The 23,820-nt window shown below is 46.7% G+C and overlaps 1 protein-coding gene across 1 annotated transcript; it reads left to right on the top strand.

Moving 5' to 3' along the window:
• Positions 1-350: 350 nt before the first annotated feature.
• LOC126548347 (cytochrome P450 4V2-like) lies at positions 351-18,022 on the top strand (the record flags this gene model as incomplete). The annotated part of the gene is made up of 4 exons (XM_055063502.2): positions 351-533; positions 10,146-10,212; positions 13,248-13,595; positions 17,787-18,022. Coding segments are annotated over 4 exons (834 nt in total), but the record flags the coding sequence as incomplete, so codon positions are not given.
• Between the last annotated feature and the right edge of the window lie 5,798 nt (positions 18,023-23,820).

Here is a 23,820-nt window from a genome sequence, read left to right on the forward strand (position 1 = left end):
AGTGCCTTCACGCTTGTCGTACTTCTCAAACTGCCACTGTATTCTTCGGCTGGGGAGAACTAGAACCGCTGAAAATTTATCCGCTAACAACCCCATTACGCGTTTCCTTCCTTTATCTTTTTTCTTTTTTCTTCTTCTTTTTTTTTTTTTTTTTTTTTTTTTTTTTTTACTTATGACGTCTCAGATGTGCCGATACAATCACATTTTTTCCACGTCGCCTTTACTTTTCAGTGCACTGTATTTCTTATGTTGAAGTTCCGGGACTCCCAATACCGATTTGCCGAATTTCTCTTTGTTTTTCCGTTTGCTCGCTGTACCATCTCGGTACTTGGCTTCGCTCGCTCTAAAATACGGAACAGGGCACCGACTCAACTGCATCGGGTGTAAGCTGGACCATCTATTTGCTGGGTCTTCACCCGTCCAAGTTGGCGAAAGTTCACGAAGAGCTGGACCGAGTTCTCGGACGAGACAAAGATGGCGTCATCAGAAGCGATGACCTTCTGCAACTTAATTATCTCGAATGCTGCCTCAAGGTGAGTGAACAGTGACCAAGGATTAGATATCAAGTCGGGAATGTCTTCATCTTGAATTCTTTCTCACAACGATTCGGCAAAGTGCAGACCAAGCAATCACCTTTGTATTCGTACGATTGACTTGCTCTAATCAAAATATAGGTTTGCACGTTTTTCATTCACAAGCACCAAGTCATTGAATCATTCGCACTTTTGCTCGAATGACCTCCAACAACTTTTCGAGTGGCGTTGAGCTCACTGTGGTTTACTTCGTTGCGAAGAAAAGAATGCGAAAAATTATTTATCTTTAACGGAAGAAATATTTTTTTATGGATAGGAAGAACGTTTCCTTTCCGTGTGTTTATGAGGTGGTCTTTTTAAGAAAGGGACATATCTGACTGCTGAAGTTGATTTTAGAGCCACAGATGTTTGAAATTGTCTGCGAATAACTATAATACGTTTTGCCCTCCGTACAACTCACTGGAGCTTCATGAAAATAATTTCGCAGGTTTCATAAGGACATACGCGAGCTATATGACTGTGATTTCTTCTGCGTATTTTGCTAGAAGACACCTGATTTCGTGAAAATGCAACAGACGAAAACTCCATCTCGCTTATGTTGAAGCGCTTCGAGTCAATTCTGCTCAGCTTCTGTCAGACGACAAAAACCATAAGGACGCCCATGGAACGAATGCACAGTGTCCTTGCACATCTCTGTGGTTTAGCTTGTCTGATAGCATACCTCGAACTATTTACTGATGGAGTAATCTCACACTCTACAGCAAGAGTTCAAGTTATTCGATCAAGTTTCTAAGCGTCTTTTTTACGTAGCAAGAAGAGTCTTTCAGGTGAAGTGAGACTTTGAAAGGTGGTATGGAAGAATTGGAATCTGAGGAGTCATAAACATGATTGTGCTTTTTAACGTCTTCAAATATAGCTGTCTATAAAGTTCGAAGTCTCTGAAAAATCGTATTTCAGCTTTTTGTTATACTAGTTTTTGATTTTTCGCAAATCTACATTCTTTTGTCATAATCTGTTCTTTGTCCCAAAGCACTCGCATTTTGCACAAGCTAGGGCATTGGTATGCTACACAACTGTAACTAGTAGAACTATGTAAACACGTGGAAGAATGAGGGCAGAAAACGTTTTTATCTCTTGTTACATAGTGCAACTACCACTTAGACATGCGTTTTATTTGTTTACTAAACTTGCTGATATCTATGCTAGTTTCAAAGTTGTACGAGGTGCTAAATGATATCTTCGCAAAATTTGGTTCACATACATCAAACAGTTTTTTTAGAATAAGGTACGAAATTGCCCTAAAATTAAGCTCTGAGCAAAATCCAATAAATTGGTGTCAAACTGCTTCATTCTTCAAAACAGCTCAGGATTGTAATCTTTTTAGTGGTGAACAATACTGTAATATTTCTCTCTTTTCCTGCGGTGCTTTCATTGCTGTTTTGCGGCAGCTTTAGCTGGAAACCGCGTTTTTTTTACCCTCCGCAAGTCTACCGATAGCGTGCACATGGAAACACAAAATCACCGCCAATCCACTCCTGTGAAGGTGGTTGGTCAGCGAAGCTGTAGATATGTTTCGCCTAATGTAAGGCAACTTGTTGTTGGGGTCTCGGTGCTGACGCCCGTTATTGCGAATGGGTCGCAAGCCCCAAGGGTAGCGTTGGCCTGGCGGCCTGGGGCACTGGAAGCATCCGAAGGTCCCGGCAAAGCATGAGAAGACTGGTAACAGAACAACTTGTTTATTCTAACATAGCAAAAGAGCGGCCGGTCAGGTCGACCGAAGTGGAGAGACGGGAGAGCACGTAACTCAACAGTACAAATCGGAGCCTCTCTCCTGGCGTCCGGGGGCAGCTGCTCTTATACTCTCGGCGTCGCGGGCCAGAAGGAAGGTCACGGGATGAGCCCACGACACGGCGGAGCATGAGCCCACGACGGCGCGCACGGTCGAGCCGAGAGACATGTTGAGCCGAGTGTAGTGACGCATCGCCAACCCGCCGACGGACAGACCTGCTGGCTCCTCACTTGGGGAGCTCCGCTCCCCGGCTGCCGCGCTTTGACAAGCGTGGGCACACACACACACACGCACACACGAAGACACGTGGCACTGAAACACGCTTGGACACGCTTGGCGGGGAGGCGTTGCGGCGGCGTCGAACGGGCCAAAATGTCCGCCGCTTTGAACGAAGCCCCGGCGTCCGTTGCATCCGCGCCGGCATTACCGCGCGTTGTAGGCGAAACGTAACAGACCGCCCCGCCGGGGGAAGGAGATCCCGATGGTCAGGGGACTGCATCCGCTGTCCGGAGGGATGTCGCTCGATGATGCTCATAACCGAAGTCGGGCGTCCTTTGGCGTTTCTTGAGCGCAGCGCACAGAGAAGACCTCGTTCTCACGTTCAGGTGCACACAGGACACTGCAAAGTGACTTCGGGAGAGTTGACATTTTTGTTCTCGTTTCCGGCAAGCGTTAGAACTACGCCGAAAGTCAACCGCTCAGTCAGCAAGCACGGCACAACCCTCACTAAGCCCTGCCAGGCTCTTTCCCCTTTTATACTGCTGCCTAGTTCCTTACAGTAGTTTAGCAGCACTCAGAACGCGTCCACAAATCGGAAAATTGCACTAGAAAGCACATCATCACTTTGAAACACTACACGAAAGCAATAGGTTAAAAATCCTGCCTCAGGAAGAAAAACATCCGTAACAAGCAATTTTGAGGCTGATTCCCACGTTAGGGGCTTCGACTTAAGCCATCGGCGTTACCGTTGAGACTCCCCTTTTTGTAACGCACCTCAAAGGAATATTGTTGCAAAGCGAGGCTCCAGCGCAGGAGGCGGCCATTTTTGGGAGAGATGGTCTGCAGCCATTGGAGAGGGCAGTGATCCGTCTCAATGATAAACCTCGAGCCAGCTAGGTAACATGACAATTTCTGAACGGCCCACACGATACACGCACACTCTTTCTCGGTGGCGCTATACGCCTGCTCACGACTCGTCAGCTTACGACTAGCATACAGGACGGGGTGTTCTACTTCTCCATTTTCCCGTTGGCACAGTACAACGCCCATGCCTCGCTCACTAGCATCACACTGAACAACGAACCCTTTTGTGTAGTCGGGCGATCGTAGCACAGGCTGGCTTGTTAGGGCGCTCTTTAGGGCGCTAAAAGCTCTTTCCTTTGTCTCATCCCAGACGACTGTTTGCGGCTCTGTCTTTCTTAGAGCATCCGTCAAGGGAGCCGCGATATCAGAGTACCTGGGGATGTACCTCTGATAGTAGCCGGCGACACCTAAGAACGACCGAATATCGGTCTTCGTGCGCGGTTGCGGGAAGTCTCGCACAGCGGCCACCTTTATTTCAGAGGGGCGGCGACGACCCCGACCAATCACGTGTCCGAGGTAGACAACCTCGGCCTGTGCTAACTGGCACTTGGGAGCCTTGACTGTCAAGCCCGCATCGCGCAGGCGGGTTAGCACTGCCCGCAAGTGCGCCATATGCTCAGGCCAGGATGCGGAGAATATCGCTACGTCGTCTAGATACGGTAAAGCGAATTCTTGCTGTCCCCGCAACACTTTATCCATGAGGCTTGAAAAGCAGTATGGCGCGTTCTTCAAACCAAAACTCAAAACTTTAGGACGGAATGTCCCCATTGGTGAAATGAACGCCGCATACCTACTAGCCTCTTCTGTAAGTGGAACCTGCCAATAACCCCTGACAAGATCTAGGGTGGAAATAAACTGAGCGCTACTCACTCTCTCAAGGCGCTCCTCGATGTTAGGGATCGGATAAATTTGATCCTTAGTGATGGAATTAAGCCTGCGGTAGTCGACGCAAGGACGAGGTTCCTTGCCCGGTACCTCAACTAAAATCAAAGGGGAGGTATAATCACTCTCACCTGCCTCAATAACACCGAGCTGTAGCATTTTCTTTACCTCAGCCTCCATAATATCGCTCTGGCGGGGTGACACCCGGTACGCCTTGGATCGTACTGGCTCTGGGGAGGTAAGTTCTATGTCATGAGTAAGGACAGAAGTCCTACCAGGCCTCTCAGAGAACAGACCTTGAAACTCTTGTAAGAGCTGGTGTAGTTCGGTTTTCTGCTCAGGCGACAGCGATGCTTTACTTATTAAGTCACTAATGACTTGATCGGTGTCTTTCCTGTTCGTCACTGAGCCTAGTCCCGGAAGCTCGACCGGAAGCTCTTCGGGAACGTTTACCATCATGCACACCACTGCTTCCCGTTGCTTATAGGGTTTGAGCAGATTACAGTGGTAAACTTGCTGTGCTTTCCGCTTTCCTGGCAGACTCACCACGTAGTTAACGTCCGACAGTTTTTGAACAATCCGTGCTGGGCCCTCCCACTGCACGTCGAGTTTGTTCTTTAGCGATGTGCGCAATATCATGACCTCATCGCCCACCTCAAAACGACGGGCCCTGGCTGTCCGATCATAATAAACCTTGGCCCTCTGCTGGGCCTCTGCCATTGCTTCACCTGACAACTCCTGTGCCCTTCTTAAGCGTTCGAGGAGCTTAAGCACGTACTCTACCACGACTGGGTCGTCGCCCCTGCCTTCCCATGATTCTCGAAGCATGCGAAGCGGAGATCGCAGCGAGCGACCGTACACCAGCTCAGCTGGCGAAAACCCCGTAGCCGCATGCGGCGCGGTCCTTAATGCAAACATCACTCCAGGCAGACACAGCTCCCAGTCAGTTTGATGTTCAAAACACAATGCTCTCAACACGCGCTTCATGACGGAGTGGAGCTTCTCAACGGAATTCGACTGGGGGTGGTGCACTGAGCTGTGTAACAGCCTTACCCCGCACCTTTCGAGAAAGGCTGTCGTCAAAGCGCTAGTAAACACTGTACCCTGATCTGACTGGATTTCTGCAGGAAAACCAACTCGCGCAAATATGGACAGTAGTGCATTGACTATCTCAACTGAGCTGAGTTCTTTAAGCGGCACTGCTTCAGGGAACTTTGTCGCTGGGCAGATCACAGTCAAAATGTGTCGGTACCCCGTGGCTGTTACCTGCAGAGGTCCCACTGTATCAATAACGAGCCGTCTAAAAGGCTCCGTAATGATAGGCACCAACTTCAACGGCGCCCTCGATTTGTCCCCTGGCTTGCCCACCCGCTGACAGGTGTCGCATGTCTTCACAAAGTGGTCTGCGTCCCGAAAACACCCTGGCCAATAGTACTCTTGCAAGAGACGGTCCTTAGTTTTCTTAACTCCTAGGTGTCCGGACCACGAACCCCCATGCGACAAGCGCGACAGATCCTGACGATAGCATTGAGGCACGATCAGCTGATCGAACTCCACTCCCCTGCGGTCTAGATACTTCCGGTACAGGGCCCCACCTCTTTCCACAAAGCGAGCATTTTTCTTGGCGATACCTTCCTTGACAATGCAGCGTATGTTTTCTAGGCTGCCATCATTCTTTTGCTCGGCTATCAAAGCCGACCGGCTGACTTTTAGCAACCTGTTTAGTCCGTCTGACGTAGGCGCGATGAGCAAATCTGGAGACAGCTCTTCTAACTTTCCCGTGTCGGGATTTTCCTCTCCAGTATCTGCTGCCTTTAACGCTACAGGCTCAATTTTATTCAGTTCGGGCGTGCTCTGAATACCAGCTTGCTGCGCCTCTGACCCTTTTTCATCGTTCAACAACGTCGGCCCCGCAACTACCGCCTTTGCAGCGAGCTCCCGAACCTTCGATCTGGTTAAGGCCTGAACGCTAGCCTCACCAAACAAAAGCCCCTTCTCGCGCAGGAGGTGATCGGACCTGTTCGAAAATAAGTACGGGTACTGGGGGGGCAGCATAGATGACACTGCGGCCTCCGTCTCAAGTGCTCCGAAAGGTCCTTCAATAAGCACTTTTGCTACCGGCAGACACACGCTATGAGCTTCCACTGCTTGCTTGATCCATGCGCACTCGCCCGTGAACATATCGGGTTCTACGTAAGAGGGGTGAACTACATCCATTGTAGCTGCGGAATCGCGAAGCACTCGGCACTCTTTCCCGTTCACGAGGAGGTCTCGCATGTAAGGCTCGAGAAGCTTCATGTTCTCGTCAGTGCTGCATAAAGACAAAAACACGACTTTTGTTTTTGTTTCTGGACACTGCGCCGAAAAGTGACCCGGCTTCTGGCACGTATAACAAACGCGCGCTTGCCTCGTCTCGAACCGTTTTCTGCGTTCGGCTTCGGTTGCCGCCGTCTCCTTACGTTCGGTCGGACTGCTTTCACTCGCATCCGAACTACGTGTGTCCCCCTTTGCTCTCATGGGCGTGAACTTTGGCCTCTCAAACTTGGAGCCAAATTCACCCTTTTGACCGTCCTTAGCTTCACGAGCCCGACGCGTCACAAACTCCTCGGCTAGCTCAGCGGCTCGAGCCACCGTACTAACGTCTGGCCTATCCAAGACCCAGTACCGCACGTTCTCAGGTAACCGACTATAAAACTGTTCTAGCCCGAAACACTGCAGAACTTTCTCGTGGTCACCAAACGCTTTCTCTTCTTTGAGCCACTCCTGCATGTTTGACATAAGCCTGTACGCAAACTCTGTATATGAGTCACTTCTGCCTTTCTCGTTTTCCCGAAACTTCCGACGGAACGCCTCCGCTGACAGCCGGTACTTTTTTAGCAGACTCGATTTCACTTTGTCGAAATCCTCTGCCTCCTCTCTATTCAAGCGAGCGACTACGTCGGCCGCCTCGCCGGGTAGCAAAGTGAGCAAGCGCTGTGGCCACGTTTCCCGAGAGAACCCCTGCTTCTCGCACGTTCGCTCAAAGTTAACCAGGAACAAACCAATGTCCTCTCCAAGCTTAAACGGCCGCATCAGGTCAGTCATTTTGAACAATACTCGTTCTCCTGCACCGTGTGCCTGACTTCCATTACGAGCGCGTTCCATCTCTACCTCGAGACGCTTCATTTCCAAAGCGTGTTCGCGCTCTTCTTTTTCTTTCTGTTCTTTTCGTTCACGCTCATCTTTCTCTTTCTGTTCTTTAAGTTCACGCTCATCTTTCTCTTTCTGTTCTTTAAGTTCAAGCTCCCTCTCCTCAATGGTCTCAAGGCATTCCGACAGCTCGTCATCCTCAGCTTCTAACTCAAGAATAGCCCTTAGCAGTTCTGGTTTTCTGAGTTTGTCTGAGACATCCAGACCCAACTCTCTTGCAAGCTCCAGCAATTTCGGTTTGCGCAACGACTTCAAATCCATGGCTGCTCTGAATGCTGCTTTCTCTACTGCCTACTATTGTCTTGCCGCAAACTAACCCGGCAGCAACGACAACCACAATTACCAGCTCTGTTTCTGACACTAACAAAAGCCTGGCAAAACTCAGAAGAAGAAAGTCCCGCACTCACCAAACCTCGCAGCCAAGAATTCAGCGCAGTCGTTCCGCTGCAGGCAACCAGTCATCACACAGGGCTCGTTGCACTGCTCCCGGATGGTCGTTGTGCTGCTCAGCATACATTCAACCGCATCTCTTCGCTGCTGGCCTCCGTTGTCGCGATCTCACCGCTGGCAACCAGCTGTTGGGGTCTCGGTGCTGACGCCCGTTATTGCGAATGGGTCGCAAGCCCCAAGGGTAGCGTTGGCCTGGCGGCCTGGGGCACTGGAAGCATCCGAAGGTCCCGGCAAAGCATGAGAAGACTGGTAACAGAACAACTTGTTTATTCTAACATAGCAAAAGAGCGGCCGGTCAGGTCGACCGAAGTGGAGAGACGGGAGAGCACGTAACTCAACAGTACAAATCGGAGCCTCTCTCCTGGCGTCCGGGGGCAGCTGCTCTTATACTCTCGGCGTCGCGGGCCAGAAGGAAGGTCACGGGATGAGCCCACGACACGGCGGAGCATGAGCCCACGACGGCGCGCACGGTCGAGCCGAGAGACATGTTGAGCCGAGTGTAGTGACGCATCGCCAACCCGCCGACGGACAGACCTGCTGGCTCCTCACTTGGGGAGCTCCGCTCCCCGGCTGCCGCGCTTTGACAAGCGTGGGCACACACACACACACGCACACACGAAGACACGTGGCACTGAAACACGCTTGGACACGCTTGGCGGGGAGGCGTTGCGGCGGCGTCGAACGGGCCAAAATGTCCGCCGCTTTGAACGAAGCCCCGGCGTCCGTTGCATCCGCGCCGGCATTACCGCGCGTTGTAGGCGAAACGTAACATTGTCAAACACCGATCCCATGAAGTGAGCCCATTATGCACATCGCTCTTCAAAATGATATATGACGCAAACATTTTTCAGTGCAGTTTACAAAAGCTTTTTTTCATTCGTTACTTTGAAATTATTGATATAACTGCTTTGGGGTCGCTATGATACAAGATGATGTTTTCCGTTCTTATTTGAGAAATGTTTCTTGGCCAAAGTTAAATCGACGCATGACCCCCGTCTACGGCAGTTGGTTGACTCGGATCGCTGAAGTAACCGAGGTCAAACGCTTCCACGAAGTGAATGAACCACTGCTTTGCATCCTGTTTTGAGATGCCCACTTTAATGTTTCCGACGACGACCACCGGCAAAGGATGGGCGGCAGCGTACCTTGATCAACTCGGAAGTGCGCCCGCCTCGTTATCAATCGTGTGGTTTGACGGCCTTTTATTTTGTGTGCTTTTCGTATTGAAATGAAAGCTGTGCTGTATGTTCTGTTCACCCCTCTGCCTTACGGGGGTATGAGTCATTGCTCCTGGCCTTGCACTGCCACCGGAATCAGCGCACCTGGGTTTTCTGTAGACGTGACGGACCCGAAAAAATCCCAGGATCCTAGCCATAGACAGCTCCCCTGTCAAATGTCCAGGAGTTGCCCTAGAAGGGCTAGAAGGGCAGAAAAAGAAGGTCGCAAAACCAAAACCAAGACTTCCCTCAAACACAAGTTGTTTTTATGTAATGAAAACTTCATGCGATCTCGAGACTCGACGACGGGGCACGCTCACTTTACAGTAGACGTGCCAACTAAAACGACTTAAATAATCATTTCAGAAGGTGCACTTAGCGCAGTCTAATACCATGTATTTACTGTACCATGTACCATGTAATACCATGTATCGTAATTTCTTTAAAGGTTTCCTTTGAGAGCTAGCGCAGTTCTAGTTCATGAGCTGGTCTAATTAACAAAAATGCACAAATGATGTTTTTTAAATAATTATCTGATGTCCCATATTGCAATTTACAAATTCTAGCCGGGAAATTCGCAAGGCGGATCCACTTCGAACGAATTCTCAGGATGACAGCAGTTTCGGGATATTAATTCCCGAACTTCGCGGAGAAATGCATTGCCGTTCCAGTTACTTTATTAACAAAACATTGTTTTGTGCATTGAAGCACAAGAGTAACTGGAACGCCCATGCATATCTCCGCAAAGTTCGGGAATTAATATGACGAAACTGGTGTCATCCTGAGAATTTGTTCCAAGTGGATCCGCCTATTCTATGTCATCGAATAGCGTGCTACTCCTGTACCTCTTTGTTGCACTTCTTGCCCACAACTTGTCTATATTCTGTATACGGCCGCACGATGTTAGATGCACACACTGTCTTCTTCACTGCCACGAAATAAAAAAAGAGATGCTGACAGGTTAATTTTGCACCGTTATTATTGTTGTTGTTTTCCTTTCAGGAGACCCTTCGCCTTTACCCACCATTTCCACTTTTCGGAAGGAAACTAGAACACGACGTGGTTATAGGTGAGCGGCGCCCATTCCCTTTTTCCAACTTTTGTTCAAGTGATATTTGGTTGACAGAAATTCGTTCGCAGCACTTGACTGCACATACTGCGTGTGCCGCAGTCCGCTGGATTGATCTTAAGAAGCTTCGTCCTTAAAAATCAATCACGTTTTGGGTCATTTTACACCCCTCCGAGTAACCAAGAAATTTTTTAGTAAATGCTATCGGCAAGAGTTGTACGTGGCTGAACCACTTAAATGTGTGATCGCACAATGTAGACGTCCCGAACTCCATCTTAGTAAACAAGATAAGGTTGACCCTAACTGTAGTGATGTCAGCGGGAAGACAAAGCCAATCATACTCAAAAGTTTGTTTTCTTGTATCATCCTATAGTTCCATAAGACCTCATTTTCTAGCTAACGACGTTTCACAGACATTATCTAATGGTACATCTCCCAAACAAACACCATGACTCGCATTGACAGCCCTAAAGCTTCACCGTCGCGGCTATATGGAGAAAACAGTTGTTGATTAAGTTTTTGCCTTGGCCTAAGCGTAAATACATAGACAGAACGGAACTAACTGACGGCGTGCCAACAAAAACCGCAAAAGAAACAGAGGCAGTTGGTGACTATTCGTGACAAGAAGCGCAGCGAGCCAGAACAGGGCGTGAAGAGAGGCGCTAAACTAAGCACGAAACCCGCAGTGAGTAACACTCAAGAGCGCAGCTGCATTAATTTTCACAGCCCTTTCGCTTCCGGTCGCAAAATGTAGAAAGGACATACTACCTCTTTAGTTTTGAATCTGTTGAGACATCGGTACGTACAGTCCTGAAAACGTTAAATTGGCAAGAAACCCAGAATTCATTTTTAGACGAAATCTGGTTTACTCGTGACGCGAGCGTTGAAATGGGACCGATTCGAGAGAAAGAGAGAGAAGCAGAAGAGAGAAAAGGCAAGGAGGTTAACCAGACGCAAGTCCGGTTTGCTACCCGGCACTGGGGGAAGGGAATATAGGGATGAACAGAGAGAGACATGCAGCAAGAAGCGTTCCTCTTGAACATATAGTCTTACGAAACACTTTCATGTATTCTAAATTGAAAGAGGGAATGAGTGATTGGCCACTATGAGCTTTCGAAAGCAAGTTGAGTGTTCCCTTTCATATTGCTCAAGGGGCTGCTCCGAGCTAGTCCGTGAAACACACACGGCTATTGCTCGAAGTATTGCGTTTGTAGCATATGGCATCGCACACTAGGTTCATTTTCTCCTTGCCATTGTCTTGTGATTTAACACATACTGTGCTTTTTTTTTCTTTTCCTCTTGCTTTGTTTTTGTCTTTCTTTTCTTGATTCGTCTATATTTCTTACTGAAATGTTTAAGCCTATTTTTCATCACATTGCTTGTTCCCATTATGCCTCTTTAATCCAACACAACGCGTTGGCGGGCTAGTTGGTACGAATCCATAATTACTTTGTTTAGCGCAAAACAACGGACACAAGAGAGAAGACAGGGCAAGGCGCTTCTCTCAACTGACATCATTTTGTTGCGTCCCTCCTTTATAGAGAGCAGAATCTAGAACATGCGCAGTGAGCACCATGTGCAGGAACCACCAACATCCGATCACCAGAGCGCACTCATGTGACAATCAATTATATACTAAGAGTTGGAAAAAGAGCCGTGATACTACCGCCTGAGAGTTGTCGAAAGCTTTTTTCATACAGTCATTGAGTTCGCAGTGCATTAGTGTGCCTTCTTTAACTTTGTACAGCTCTGAATATGATTTTTTGGATCTGTCGCATGAGTGTGCTCTGGTGATCGGATGTCGGTGGTTCCTGCGCATGGTGCTCACTGCACATGTTCTTCTAGATTCGGCTCTCCATAAAGGAGGGACGCAATAAAATGATGTCAGTTGAGAGTAGCGCCTTGTCCTGTCGTCTCTCTTGTGTCCATTGTTTTGCACTAAACAAAGTAATTACGCCTCTTTAATCATTTGTACGCCTACGGCTTTTACCTGTAACAATTCCGTATCAATAGGACGTCATCGTGACAGCTTTACTTTGGGACCGCCTCCTGTAGCACTTATGTACCAAAGTACTTCTATATCTTTATGCTGTTATAATAAACTTCACTTTCTAACCCTGGCACCTAATTTCTTTTCATATTTAAAGAGAACCGAAATATACAGGAAGTGCAGTTTCTTTATCTGCTTTGTAAATTACCAAATTATATGCTCAGCAATGTTCGCTTAACTTTTCAAATATACGGAATCAGCGCGAAAGGCTTTTTTTTAACAGTTGAAACGTAAAGTCATGGTAATGCTAGGACTCTAAAATATACTAAGAAAAAGGTAATGTCATCATTACTCAGTTCCGTCTTTTGGGCGGTGAATCATGTGCGTGAAACATGTCAGGAATTCAACAGGACACTTGTTATTGCGAATGAGATAATTACCTGCATTTGCCAAGCGTGACGTGTGCCGACTAAATACACTGGGGCCGCTATTATGCTTTCGTCTTTCTTCAGTGCTTGCAAAGATTTAGGAGAGGCGAGAGCGAGGCGTTTACGCCTGAATTATATACCGTTCTGAACAGCATCCGTGGGTGTTGTGTGGTAACTTCCTCGCTGGATGTTTCCGTTTTTTTATCTCACCTAACGAAAACGCGAGATAACAATTCTTTGTGGTTACGTATCTATACAATTACATAATTTAAAAAAAGCGTTCCTACCAACACTACGCGCCTGTAGGAAGCCACAGTTCGAACTCCTTTCAGGTGTTCAGTAGCAATGTTCGTCCGACGCACCTTCTGCATAGTTTTCTTCAACTATTGTCCCGCTTCATAGATTCGAGTATCTCCAGCATTCAAACAGTCCCATTAGGAGGCAACACGTAGGCAGGGTATTCCTTTGCGGAGTTTCCGAGCAAGACGTGTATCAATCCCAGAGCCTCGCGTCCTTCCGTTCTCGCCTGTCTGAGTGCACGCGCGTGCGAGCGGTCGAGAGCGCGTATTAGCGCGCGTTAGTCACAAGCGTCTCCTGCACGACCGCTCGGGTTCAAGACCGGATTGCACCGAGCCCTTCCCATGGGGTGCTGCTTCTGCTGCCCGTCGTTGTGGCGCATTTTGACATCCTTATGTGCAAGCCACGTGTGGCTGCTCTGCCTCGAGTCCCAGACCAGGAGAATGCAAAGAGGCTTCAACGGCGCTCTCTTCGTTCTTTCGCTGCAGACGGCTACCGCCTTCCCGAAGGCCTGACTTGTTTCGTGAACCTCTACAGCCTCCACAGAGACCCGAGACACTTCCGGCAGCCCGACAGCTTCCTGCCTGAGCGTTTCCTGGGCGAGGAGTTTGCGCAGCGCCATCCCTACTCTTACATCCCATTTTCGGCCGGACCCAAGAACTGCCCAGGCAAGGCGGCGTCCTTTTATCTGCAAACGCCAGCACCCTTCCCTTTCTTTTTAAAGAAAAAGAGTTTATGCAGTCTATGTGTTTTTTTATTATATATATTTCGACTGCAAAAGCAATGCGAACTATGGGGCGATCATTTTTTAAGTTTTACGTTAATTTTAAACATTGTTTGTGGCAGGTAGCATAATTTTTGTCCTTGAGCTGTATTACTTAAGAGGCGGACTACTATCACGAGCAATTGAAACAGATATTCAACGAATTAACGAAAATTGATTATTTAACTTCTTAATTATTTACTGTACGGTACATACTACAATTTACTAATTGTAGCTGGTGAGCTTGCAAGATGTACCCCCTTGAAACGAATTTCCCTGATTACACCAGTTTCTAGATATGATCACTTAAAAATAGTCACCCTGTAATATATGTAGGGTGATCATTTTTAAGTTTTACGAAATTTTTGAATATCGCCTGTTGTAATGACGTAATTCTAGTCCTTGATCTCGATTATTCAGAGAGGCGGATATTATTTGCTCGAGAAATCGAAACACATATTTAACTAATTACCACAAATTCACAAACTCACATCTTAATGAATTCTTTTACGGCACATATTGCAATTTACGAATTCACTTAGAATTAATTTCCAGAAAGATACAGTTTCAGGATATGAGATATGCGCCATAAAACTCGCCGTAAAAATGCACTGTTTGTTCGACCTTTTACTTTTTTAGGAAAACGCTCTTTCGTGCATTCAAGCATAATATAACTGGAAAACCCACGTATTTTGTCCCGCATTTTCTGTTATAATATCTAGAAACTGGTTGCATCCTGTATGTTCCTTTCAAGTGGATACATCTTGAAATTTCACCGGCTACAATTCGCAATTGCATTGTATGCCGTAAAGTAACTATATAAAAAGGTAATTGGTATTTTTGTAATTACTCGAATATGTGTTTCAATTTCTCGTTCTAGTAATACCCATCTCTTGGAATAATCCAGCTGAGCGACAAGAATTGTGGTATCTGCTACCAGACGAATTTTAATAATTCCATAGAACTTCGAATGATCACCCGGTATACATGGACAAGACACTCTGAGAAGTCGATTTCATTTTTTCGATGGTTGTCTGTGAGCTTCCAAAAGGACATCTTACGAAGAGTTTATACACTTGTGACGACACAAGTGTCTACGTACTCTCTGCAGACATTTAGCAAGCAGTAGAACAGCTATATACTTTTGCAGGACAGAAGGCTGTAACGTGAAAAAAGTGAATTCCGTTTCTCTGTCTACGGACATTGAAGAAGTTCTTGGTGCATCGCCAGTTAGCGGCCGGATTTACTGCTCAAGGGACGCTGCTCTTGGATGTCCAGACAGATGAGAACGTGAATGCCCTTTTCAGTTGCAAGTCAGTCTCAGGGATCGCGGTATCAGCCCGAATGCCCAACTCTTACCCTCAAAGCACTTGTTCTGTTAGAAGAGTGCCGAAGTGGTGCACTGACGAATATATATTCATCAATATTTTTTTTAAAACGTATGCGTTATTTTGAAAACATATGCGCCTTTTGCGTACAAATTATAGCTAGCAGTCAAGCGGCCGCGAGAGAAAGATTGAACATTTAGAATGCTACGGACCGGGTTTTTCTTTTGTTTCATGCTTTTCTGGTAACAAACACAAAAAATCAATACTCAAATCTGGTCTTAAAGAGATCACATAGAGGCACGCCACACATTACTGATGCAGTGTTGTTGCTGCCAATCGCTAAAATTTGCACCGGGAGTGGTAGCAGCTTAAACAGTGCGGGCCGAAGGAAGCGGCCACAATTTAGAGTCTATTTCAGAAAAAAGAAATTCCATGTTTCAATTCAATGAAAAATAATTCCGGGCGACCAGGCGTACAGTGTGAAGAACTATCTTTCGCCTTACAGCAAACTCGCCTGTGCGCAACGGTGGAACGTAGTTCCCGGGGGCGACTTCTGCGACGCAATCCCGCCTATAGGCACGATGAATTGCTAAGACGAAGGACATCATTTCGCAACACCGTAACGGTAGAATGAATAAAAAGGTGACGTGAGCGAAAATGAAGCCATTTAAGCCGTAAAGCAGCTCATTAAAAAACGCCGTGCAACAATTTAAAATCTATAATATTTATTTATTTACTTATTTATTTATTTATTTATTTATTTATTTATTTATTTATTTATTTATATGCAGATCCAACGCACTTTCAGGATTTCTATGAATTGAAGGTTTAATAAAGAATGGAATGCTATTAAACTAAATACGATGCGTACTATTTTCTTCATTTACATCACGAGAGATAATTTAATTGAAAGAAGGCAGAGAGGTCAGCCTGAGCCAAGGCGCTCTAGCCTGCGACTCTGCACAGGGGGAGGCGGAACGGGAACATAAAGGTGTGATGAGGGATGATGATGGTATAGCAAGAGGGATGCGCAAAGATGCCACCTGTAGCCTCATGCAATGTTTATGCACCATTCAGGTCATGATATAGATCTCACGCAACGTTTAATGTTTGTCCATCAAACCGCTCACAAGCTATGTCGAAACGTAAACATCATTTCAGGCTGATGCACATGGCGAGGCTTCAACGCCGGAGAGCGAAGGCGATGTTTGGTGATTGTCTAGGGAAGAAGGGCTCATGAAAGGGTGTGTGCCCAAACAAGTACGACACACATCTAAACACATTGAAAGGTTCCACGCCCCCTTGGTTCCAGGGGCGCATACCCACACTGGGAAATAGGTCAATAATGGGCACACATCCAGTGATCCAAGAATGGGGTAGGCCAAATACAATGACTATTATAAAATAAAAGAAACCGTTGAACATAATTCGCTATTTCACTGGGAGATCTTCGTGTACGTTAAAGAGGCATATCAGCCGACGCAGTATGTACGGGTTTTGTATCGTCTTTACGTGTCACATAATCGAATAGTATCCGATTCGATTCGTTCCTCGAATACACTATTCGCAAGCACGAATATTTTTGGAATAGCTTCCGAATACTGCTCGTTTCCAGCTGTACAGGATGTAAACAGAAATTGATGCAAAAATGAAGCGAATCCCACCCCTGCCGTAGTAGAAATATAAATCGGGAAGTTACGTCGAACTCGCCGCGTCGCTCAGGCAGGGGAGCCCAGGCTCTTCCAGCTAACGCGCAATTTTCTCCGTAAAATTCCCCTCAGACAAATGACATTCCATCATGGGTATTGTTCGGCACTGTTTGTCGATGTTGAAGATATGCGTTCTCTTGGGTGTAAATCTGAATGAGCTCGGCCGAAACATTATTTCAGTGACGCCATCTGCTGCGACCATTTCAATTAAAAAAAAAAGTTATATTTTCCGTACTGCCACCGCTGCCAGTCAACGAGCATTTTCATTTTATTTTCAAGGGCATACATGCACAAATCCTAATGGGTCCACAAGAGTGTCTTTTAAAACTTCGTTCTGATAATGCACAATCGCGCATGCTCCAACGAAGCCTGCTTATTTGTTTAAAATGCTCGATTCAAGGTTTCGACAAAGCCTATTTCATAATGTAAAGTGCAATAACAGAAACATGCTAATCTAGTTGATACTTGCTACTGAACTTTACTTTATAATAATGCTCAAACAGGCTCTTCATTATTCGAAGACTATACTCGAGAAATATATTCGATCTTCGATTCGATTCGTTTTTGGCTCTATTCGATTCCTATGCGACTCGGTTTCAGAAGTTGCCGTTCGCACGCCCCTATTCTTTTTCATTACCAAACTTCTAATACCACTGAGTGACGTAGAAGTAAAGCAGCAGTATTAACGCACGCCGTCATCATCTTTTTTCCAGAGTTGAATGAAACCATAGCATCAATGGTAATAAAAAGGGAGATGCGGCTAATTTCGTGATTATCGATAAGCACATTCTTTTCAAATTATCTTATTTTCCCTCTGTTCGAAACTTACACACCATAGGCGCGATCAAAGGTCGTTGTTCGAAACGCGCGTTAAGTTTGCGTTCAGCTTCGTCTAACGCGATTGACCTAGGCCTTCTTTAGTATACGCCTTTCATTGGACAATATTGCCCCTCTAGGCTATACGTTTACCGCGTTTACCGCTAAATAAACAGGTTTAGGAAACGCGGCGTTTAAGCAGGGCGCATTAGAGCACTAAACATGCGCCATTTTCTTTTGCAGGTCAACGCTTCTTCATGCAGGAGGCGAAGCTGTTGCTGGCGAAGGTTTTCTCCAAGTTCAGCGTGGAGTCTACGAAACCTGCGGACGAGATCAAGATCACATACGAAGTCGTACTCAAAGCCAGGGGAAGTCTGCGTGTCTGGTTTCGCACGAGGAATGTGGCAGATGCGGGACAGTCACCGCAGAATTGTACCGCACTGTCATGTCGCACTCGTGTTCCTTGTTCATCGCGATGAGAAAGAGAAAAGAAGCAGAGATGCAAAAAGATGTATATTGCTGTAATTTCTTTTTGCTTGCTACTTTTTTATTAAATCCTCCGTCTAAAAAAACATAGGTGTCACGAATGAATAAACTATTCGCTGCTCATTGAACGCAACAGAGCGCAGTGTTCTACAGCAGTAGCGCTATTAACGAAGGATCGTCATACATCGAAGCCCATCTGTGAAATAACACTTGAAAAATATATTGTTTTTTTTTTTTAATTATGGGATTTTACGTGCCGAAACCACTTTCTGATTAGGAAGCACGCCGTAGTGGAGGACTCCGGCAATTTTGACCAACTGGGGTTTTTTAACGTGCACCTAAATCTCAGTACACGGGTGTTTTCCATTTCGCCCGCAAAGAAATGCGGCCGCCGTGGCCGGGATTCGATCCCGCGACCACGTGCTCAGCAGCCAAACACCATAGCCACTGAGCAACCACGGCGGGTGACAAAATATTTTGTAACGCTTACCAACAAAAGTTACCAACCCTCGGTGGTAGTATTTACTGCCCTCTTAGAAAGTAACTCCGACAGCTCCTATTCCCTTATTAAGGGCAGACGCTGCGCGAGGTCTTCGTTTACTTGCTCAAACCAAGACAGAAACTTCGTGGAAGACTCCGGTTTTCACCAACTGTCGTCTCCACCGGTTGCATCTTACATTGAAGCTGCAGATTCCATCGCACATCTCCCACCGTGATGCAACTTTACTGTGCCGCCTCTGGTTAGGGGTGGCTTTTACGAAAGCCTACTGATTGCTTGTTGGAATGTCCGACACATCTATCTGTGACTCACGCAACTGGGAAGAGAGGATCGAGCACGTGTTGTGTTTTTGTAATCTTTACCACATCGAAAGCGACGTCCTTCGAAGTTTGTTAAACCCGTTAGACAGCAGACCATTTTCACAGACAAAGTTCTTGGACCATGACCCCACGCGTCGTAGGCTTACAAAGCGACGCGTGCGTTGCTACGATTCAAGGAATCGACTGGTCTCAGTGACCATTTGTAGGCGTGAAATGATAGACTACCGCACGTGTACGCACTGAGAGTACCTGCCTCCCTCCCTCTCCTTTATTTCTTTTCTTCCCTTAAACCCCCGTGTAGAATAGAAAACGGGAAGTGCGTCTGGTTCACTGCCCTACCTTTCCTTCTTTCTTTTCATCATCCTCCACAAGCAGTCATCAACGTCCTCAGCCTATAATACGTCCACTGCAGGACGAAGGCCTCTCCCTGCGATCTCCAATTACCCCTGTCCTGTGCACACCGATTCCAGCTTGCGCCAGCGAACTTCTTAATTTCATCACCCCACCTAGTCTTCTGCCGTCCTCGACTGATGTTCTAATAACCCTAATGTTCCACCACTTATCTAACCTACGCATTACATGACCTGCCCAGCTCCATTTCTTTCTCCTAATGTCAATTAGAATATCGCCTGTCCCTGTTTTCTCTCTGATCCACACCGTTCTCTTCCTGTCTCTTAACGTTACGCCTAACATTCTATCCAGAAGCAGTAGCGGTTGGCTAAAGGATCGCAAGGAGAGGCCTTCATGCTTCAGGGAACGATGATGACGATGATAACAGACATTCCATGGCACAATGTCTTCAGTTCAGACGAGATAGTCATCATTATTAATGTTTGGTCAATAATTAACTTCTTGGGGGCCATTTTTAGCTATTTCCCGAGGAAAGCACTTTACACCCTAATGTAGCATGTACAGAAATTCCCGAACTTAAGTTGTAGCATTTTCTTCGAATGTACTAGACACGTTTATAAAAAAAAAAAACTATTCCTCTTGGTGCCAATCATCTGAGAGTACTGGTAAAATAGGCCGACCTGCTGTTGTCGTTTGTTCACACCGAACACAGTGTCAGTGGGTATTAGGTGATTCTTTTTCTCAATGCTGCCGAAGGGCAAAGAGCAGCATTAATTAGCCCCTATCGCAGACATTTCTACATCAAGATCACATCCCAAAGAGAATGAACTAGACGTCAGGCCAAACGCGAAGAAGTTGTGAAGTCACGAGGGCCTATGAAACAGAGCTAGATTCTTCTAAAGCCAGCGTCCCCCCAAAAAAGCTGACTGCGAGCAGCACCATCAAAGACAAGGAAAGAAACATACATACATTATGTGGTTTTACGTGCCAAACAACGATCTCACTATGAGGCACATCGTAGTGGGAGACTCCGGAATGTAGGCCAGCTGGGGTTCTGTAACGTGGACCTAAATCTAAGTACACGGATGTTGTCGTATTTCGCCCCCATTGAAGTACGGCCGCCGTGGCCGGAATACGACCTCGCGACCTTGTCGTTGCAGTTCAACACCATAGCCACTAAGCAACCATGGTGGGTAAGGACAGTAAGAATGGCAAAAGTCATTCTCTTCCTTTCTGAAGTGCTGCTGCTGGCAATAGACGGTGACCTACTAGGCCGATTTGTCGTCCCTAGACAGCCTACACGAAAGCAAAACAGGCGGGAATAAAACGCGATCGCCTGACTTCTTTCCATTGTCGGCGCTGTTCTTAAGAGCCTCATGAAGAATGCTAAGAAAATTTAATTTCCCATCTCGCAGTAGGATCGTTGCCGATGCACTCTATCACTGTTGTTGCGGAGGTGGGGATAAAAATTAATCTGGCTGTCGGCGCATTACACCGCCGTTACACCAATGCGAATGTCGTAGTGGAAAAGCTTTTTTACCTGAAGGATTTCGGGCTCATTTGTGATATAAACGACAGTTTTCTTTTTTCTTTCTTTTGTAAATAGAAAGGGGCTGTGGTATTCGGAAGCAATCGCAAACGGACGTGGTCGCCACACTCAGTGAAGAGGTCGACATCCCCACTGTGTCGAATGAAACAGCCTGTATACTTCCTCCTCCAACGTCCGTCCTAACCGTCTACTTCCATTGTACAGAATCACCCAGTGGCATACCTATCCGGATGTCGTATGTACCACAGAACTGCTTGCTCGAATCACGTTGACATTTCTTGACCCACTCAATAGTAAATTTCTGTAATTTCTAACCGAAACAGCGAAAAAGAAATATTTTCGTTTGAAACCCCGTTACAGTCGCGTATTTCATGGCGTCTATTACAGCGATTAAACTGCGATCGCATTCCGCCTCTCTCGTGCATCGAGTGTGTGGGGTATTGGTGCATTTCAATTTTCCAGTTGTGTTTTACACCATAAGTGATAGCCAAAGAGAAATGATTGACGTTTCGCTTGTTTATTTTGTCTAGTGCTTGTATCCCAGGTGGTGTCCATAGCCGTAGCCAAATCCATGGCCTGCATGTCCCAGGCCGTAGCCGCCATAGCCGTAGCCAAGATGCCCCAGGCCATAACCGTGTCCGCCGAAGCCCGCTCCGTGGACAAAGCCTTGACCACCATATCCAAGGACGTGTCCGCCATATCCAAGGACGTGTCCGCCATATCCTAGGCCGCCACAGCCACCGACGAAGCCAGCGCTGGCAACAGCCACAAGGAGGGCAAACGTAGCGAGGATAGCCTGCAAATAAAGCGTGGCGTAAAGAGTTGTTTCGACTTAGTGTGAACGACGTCTGCAGCATGATCGGCGCAAGGTTTTTAATGCAATAGCGTTAAGAGCCCCTTGTTGCAGAAAATCCGGTGTCAGCGTCAGCGGCGTCTTCCATACAGAAAAATCATCCCAAACATATATTTAGGCACATGCATATGGCACACCTTGGTGCATGACATGTGATGTGTACGGGTTATATTTCCACATCATTCTATCACTAAAGTTGCTCATATCTTATCTTACATTCTTGAGAAAGTTATTTCTCGGATTTTGAAAATGACGGCCCACAAACAAATCTCATGAAACAAAACACCAACAGCGCACGCATTTTATGTTATACCTTCTCAAGACTGAAACGTTAAAAGGGCGAGACAATAATAGAAACCTTAAAATTATGTAATTTATTTGGCGCGGCTTTGCCCTACCTCCGGGATCGGCCCACCAAGAGACCGCGTTTCTACCAGAAGGAGGAAATCGCGTGGAGACAATAATGAAAGGAACATTATTTACATACATCGATTGGATCTTTCTTCTATCTTCTTTGAAATACAACATATTGGCGACGAGGATTCAACTCATGCAAAGCGCAAGTTTCCTGGTGATTTCCCCTGCTAGATTATCACAATGAGTGTTCCGGGATTACTATCGCACCCGCCTTTCCTGCCTTCACCTGGTCATCCGACTGTCCCATGGGACCATTGGAAGCACGCCTTGGCGACGTATATGGTGGCTTACGGAGCTTCCGAGTTTCCAGCCGAACGCCGCATAGCGATTCTGCTCGCCTGTCTTGGCATGGAGGGGCAGCCCATTTTCTCAGCACTGAAGTCAGCGGACTTGTCGTCGGGCTCTGCTGCCGGCCCTTCGAGTGCAGGTGACACCGTGTCGACGAAAGATGCGTATGACTCTGCAATCTCGTTCCTTTCTGACCATTTGAAGCGTTCAGTTAACGTCACCGTGGGTCAACAGCCGTTCGGTCGCCGAGCTCAACATGCAGGTTAGACAGTGGAAGAATACATCGCTGATTTACAAACCTTCATTGCCGACTGTAATTTTGGAAGTCTTACCGATGAGTTGCTACGTGATTAGCTTGTCTCGGAAACAACGAATCATCATTTACTTGAGCGATTAGTTTTTGAAGGCCCCTCACTGACGCTCTCACGAGCTCTCACGATCGCGAATCCGTACGAACAGGCCGTGAGTAAAGCTAAGGAATTTTGCGATTATGCCTTACTTCATCACGTTAAAAAGCACAAAGTTTTACTCAATCATCACATCATACATATTACCATGCACGTTGGGACAAGTGCAAAGCGAAAGCGTGCGAGCTTCCAATACAAGGTGCCATAAATTTTCGAGCATGCTATCGTTGTGGAGCGACTGACCATCCTGCAAGTAGCCCTGCAAGTAAGGCGCGAAAGGGAAAATTGGGCATCTAGATTGTATGTGTAAGTCGTCTGGTCATTCAGTGAAAGTTCCACAAGTCGACGACAACGACTCCAGCTCACACGGCAGCGAAAGAACAATTTGTGTTGTCAAGGGACGCAAAAACGGCATTTACGCATCCGTCTGCGTAGAAGGTCAGACTATCTCGTTGCTGGTTGATACGGGATCGTCTGTCACTATTCTAGCAGAACTCTATCGTCATTTTTTCGCAAGTACTTGCCCTTTGAAGCCTACCTCGGTACAGCTTTTCAACCACTCCAAGACAAAAATAGGAGTTCAAGGACGTTTTATTGCATCAGCTACATTCCACGACAAAACTGCTTGCATTGTTCTGTATGTTGTGTCTGAAGGCACCAACGTTCTGGTCCTAGATGCCATTGCGGCACTACAAATGAAGATTGAAGGTACATCGCTTCAGTATCTTCCATTGACCCCTAGTACTCCTGCATTGCCATTTGAGCTACGTTCAGAGTACGAACATCTGTTTGACAAACAGCTTGGATTTGCCAATGGACTCAAACATAGAGTTAAGGTTCGCGAGTCCGTTTCACTCGTTGCCAGCAAGCTCCGAAGGTTGCCCTTTACTGTTGGCGAGCAAGTGTCAGCTGAATTACAGAAACATGAAGCATAAGACATTATTGAGCGCATTGACGCCTCTCAGTGGGTTTTTTCAAGAGTGGTGGTTCTGAAAAAGAATGCATCAATAGGAATATGCATGGATCTGGGAGAACCCAATAGAGCTATAATTGTTGCTAGCTTTCCACTTCCACACACATAAGAGCTGCTGCATAGCTCAGCTGGCG

Source organism: Dermacentor andersoni, chromosome 1 (genome assembly GCF_023375885.2).
Source record: "Dermacentor andersoni chromosome 1, qqDerAnde1_hic_scaffold, whole genome shotgun sequence".
Classification (NCBI taxonomy): domain Eukaryota; kingdom Metazoa; phylum Arthropoda; class Arachnida; order Ixodida; family Ixodidae; genus Dermacentor; species Dermacentor andersoni.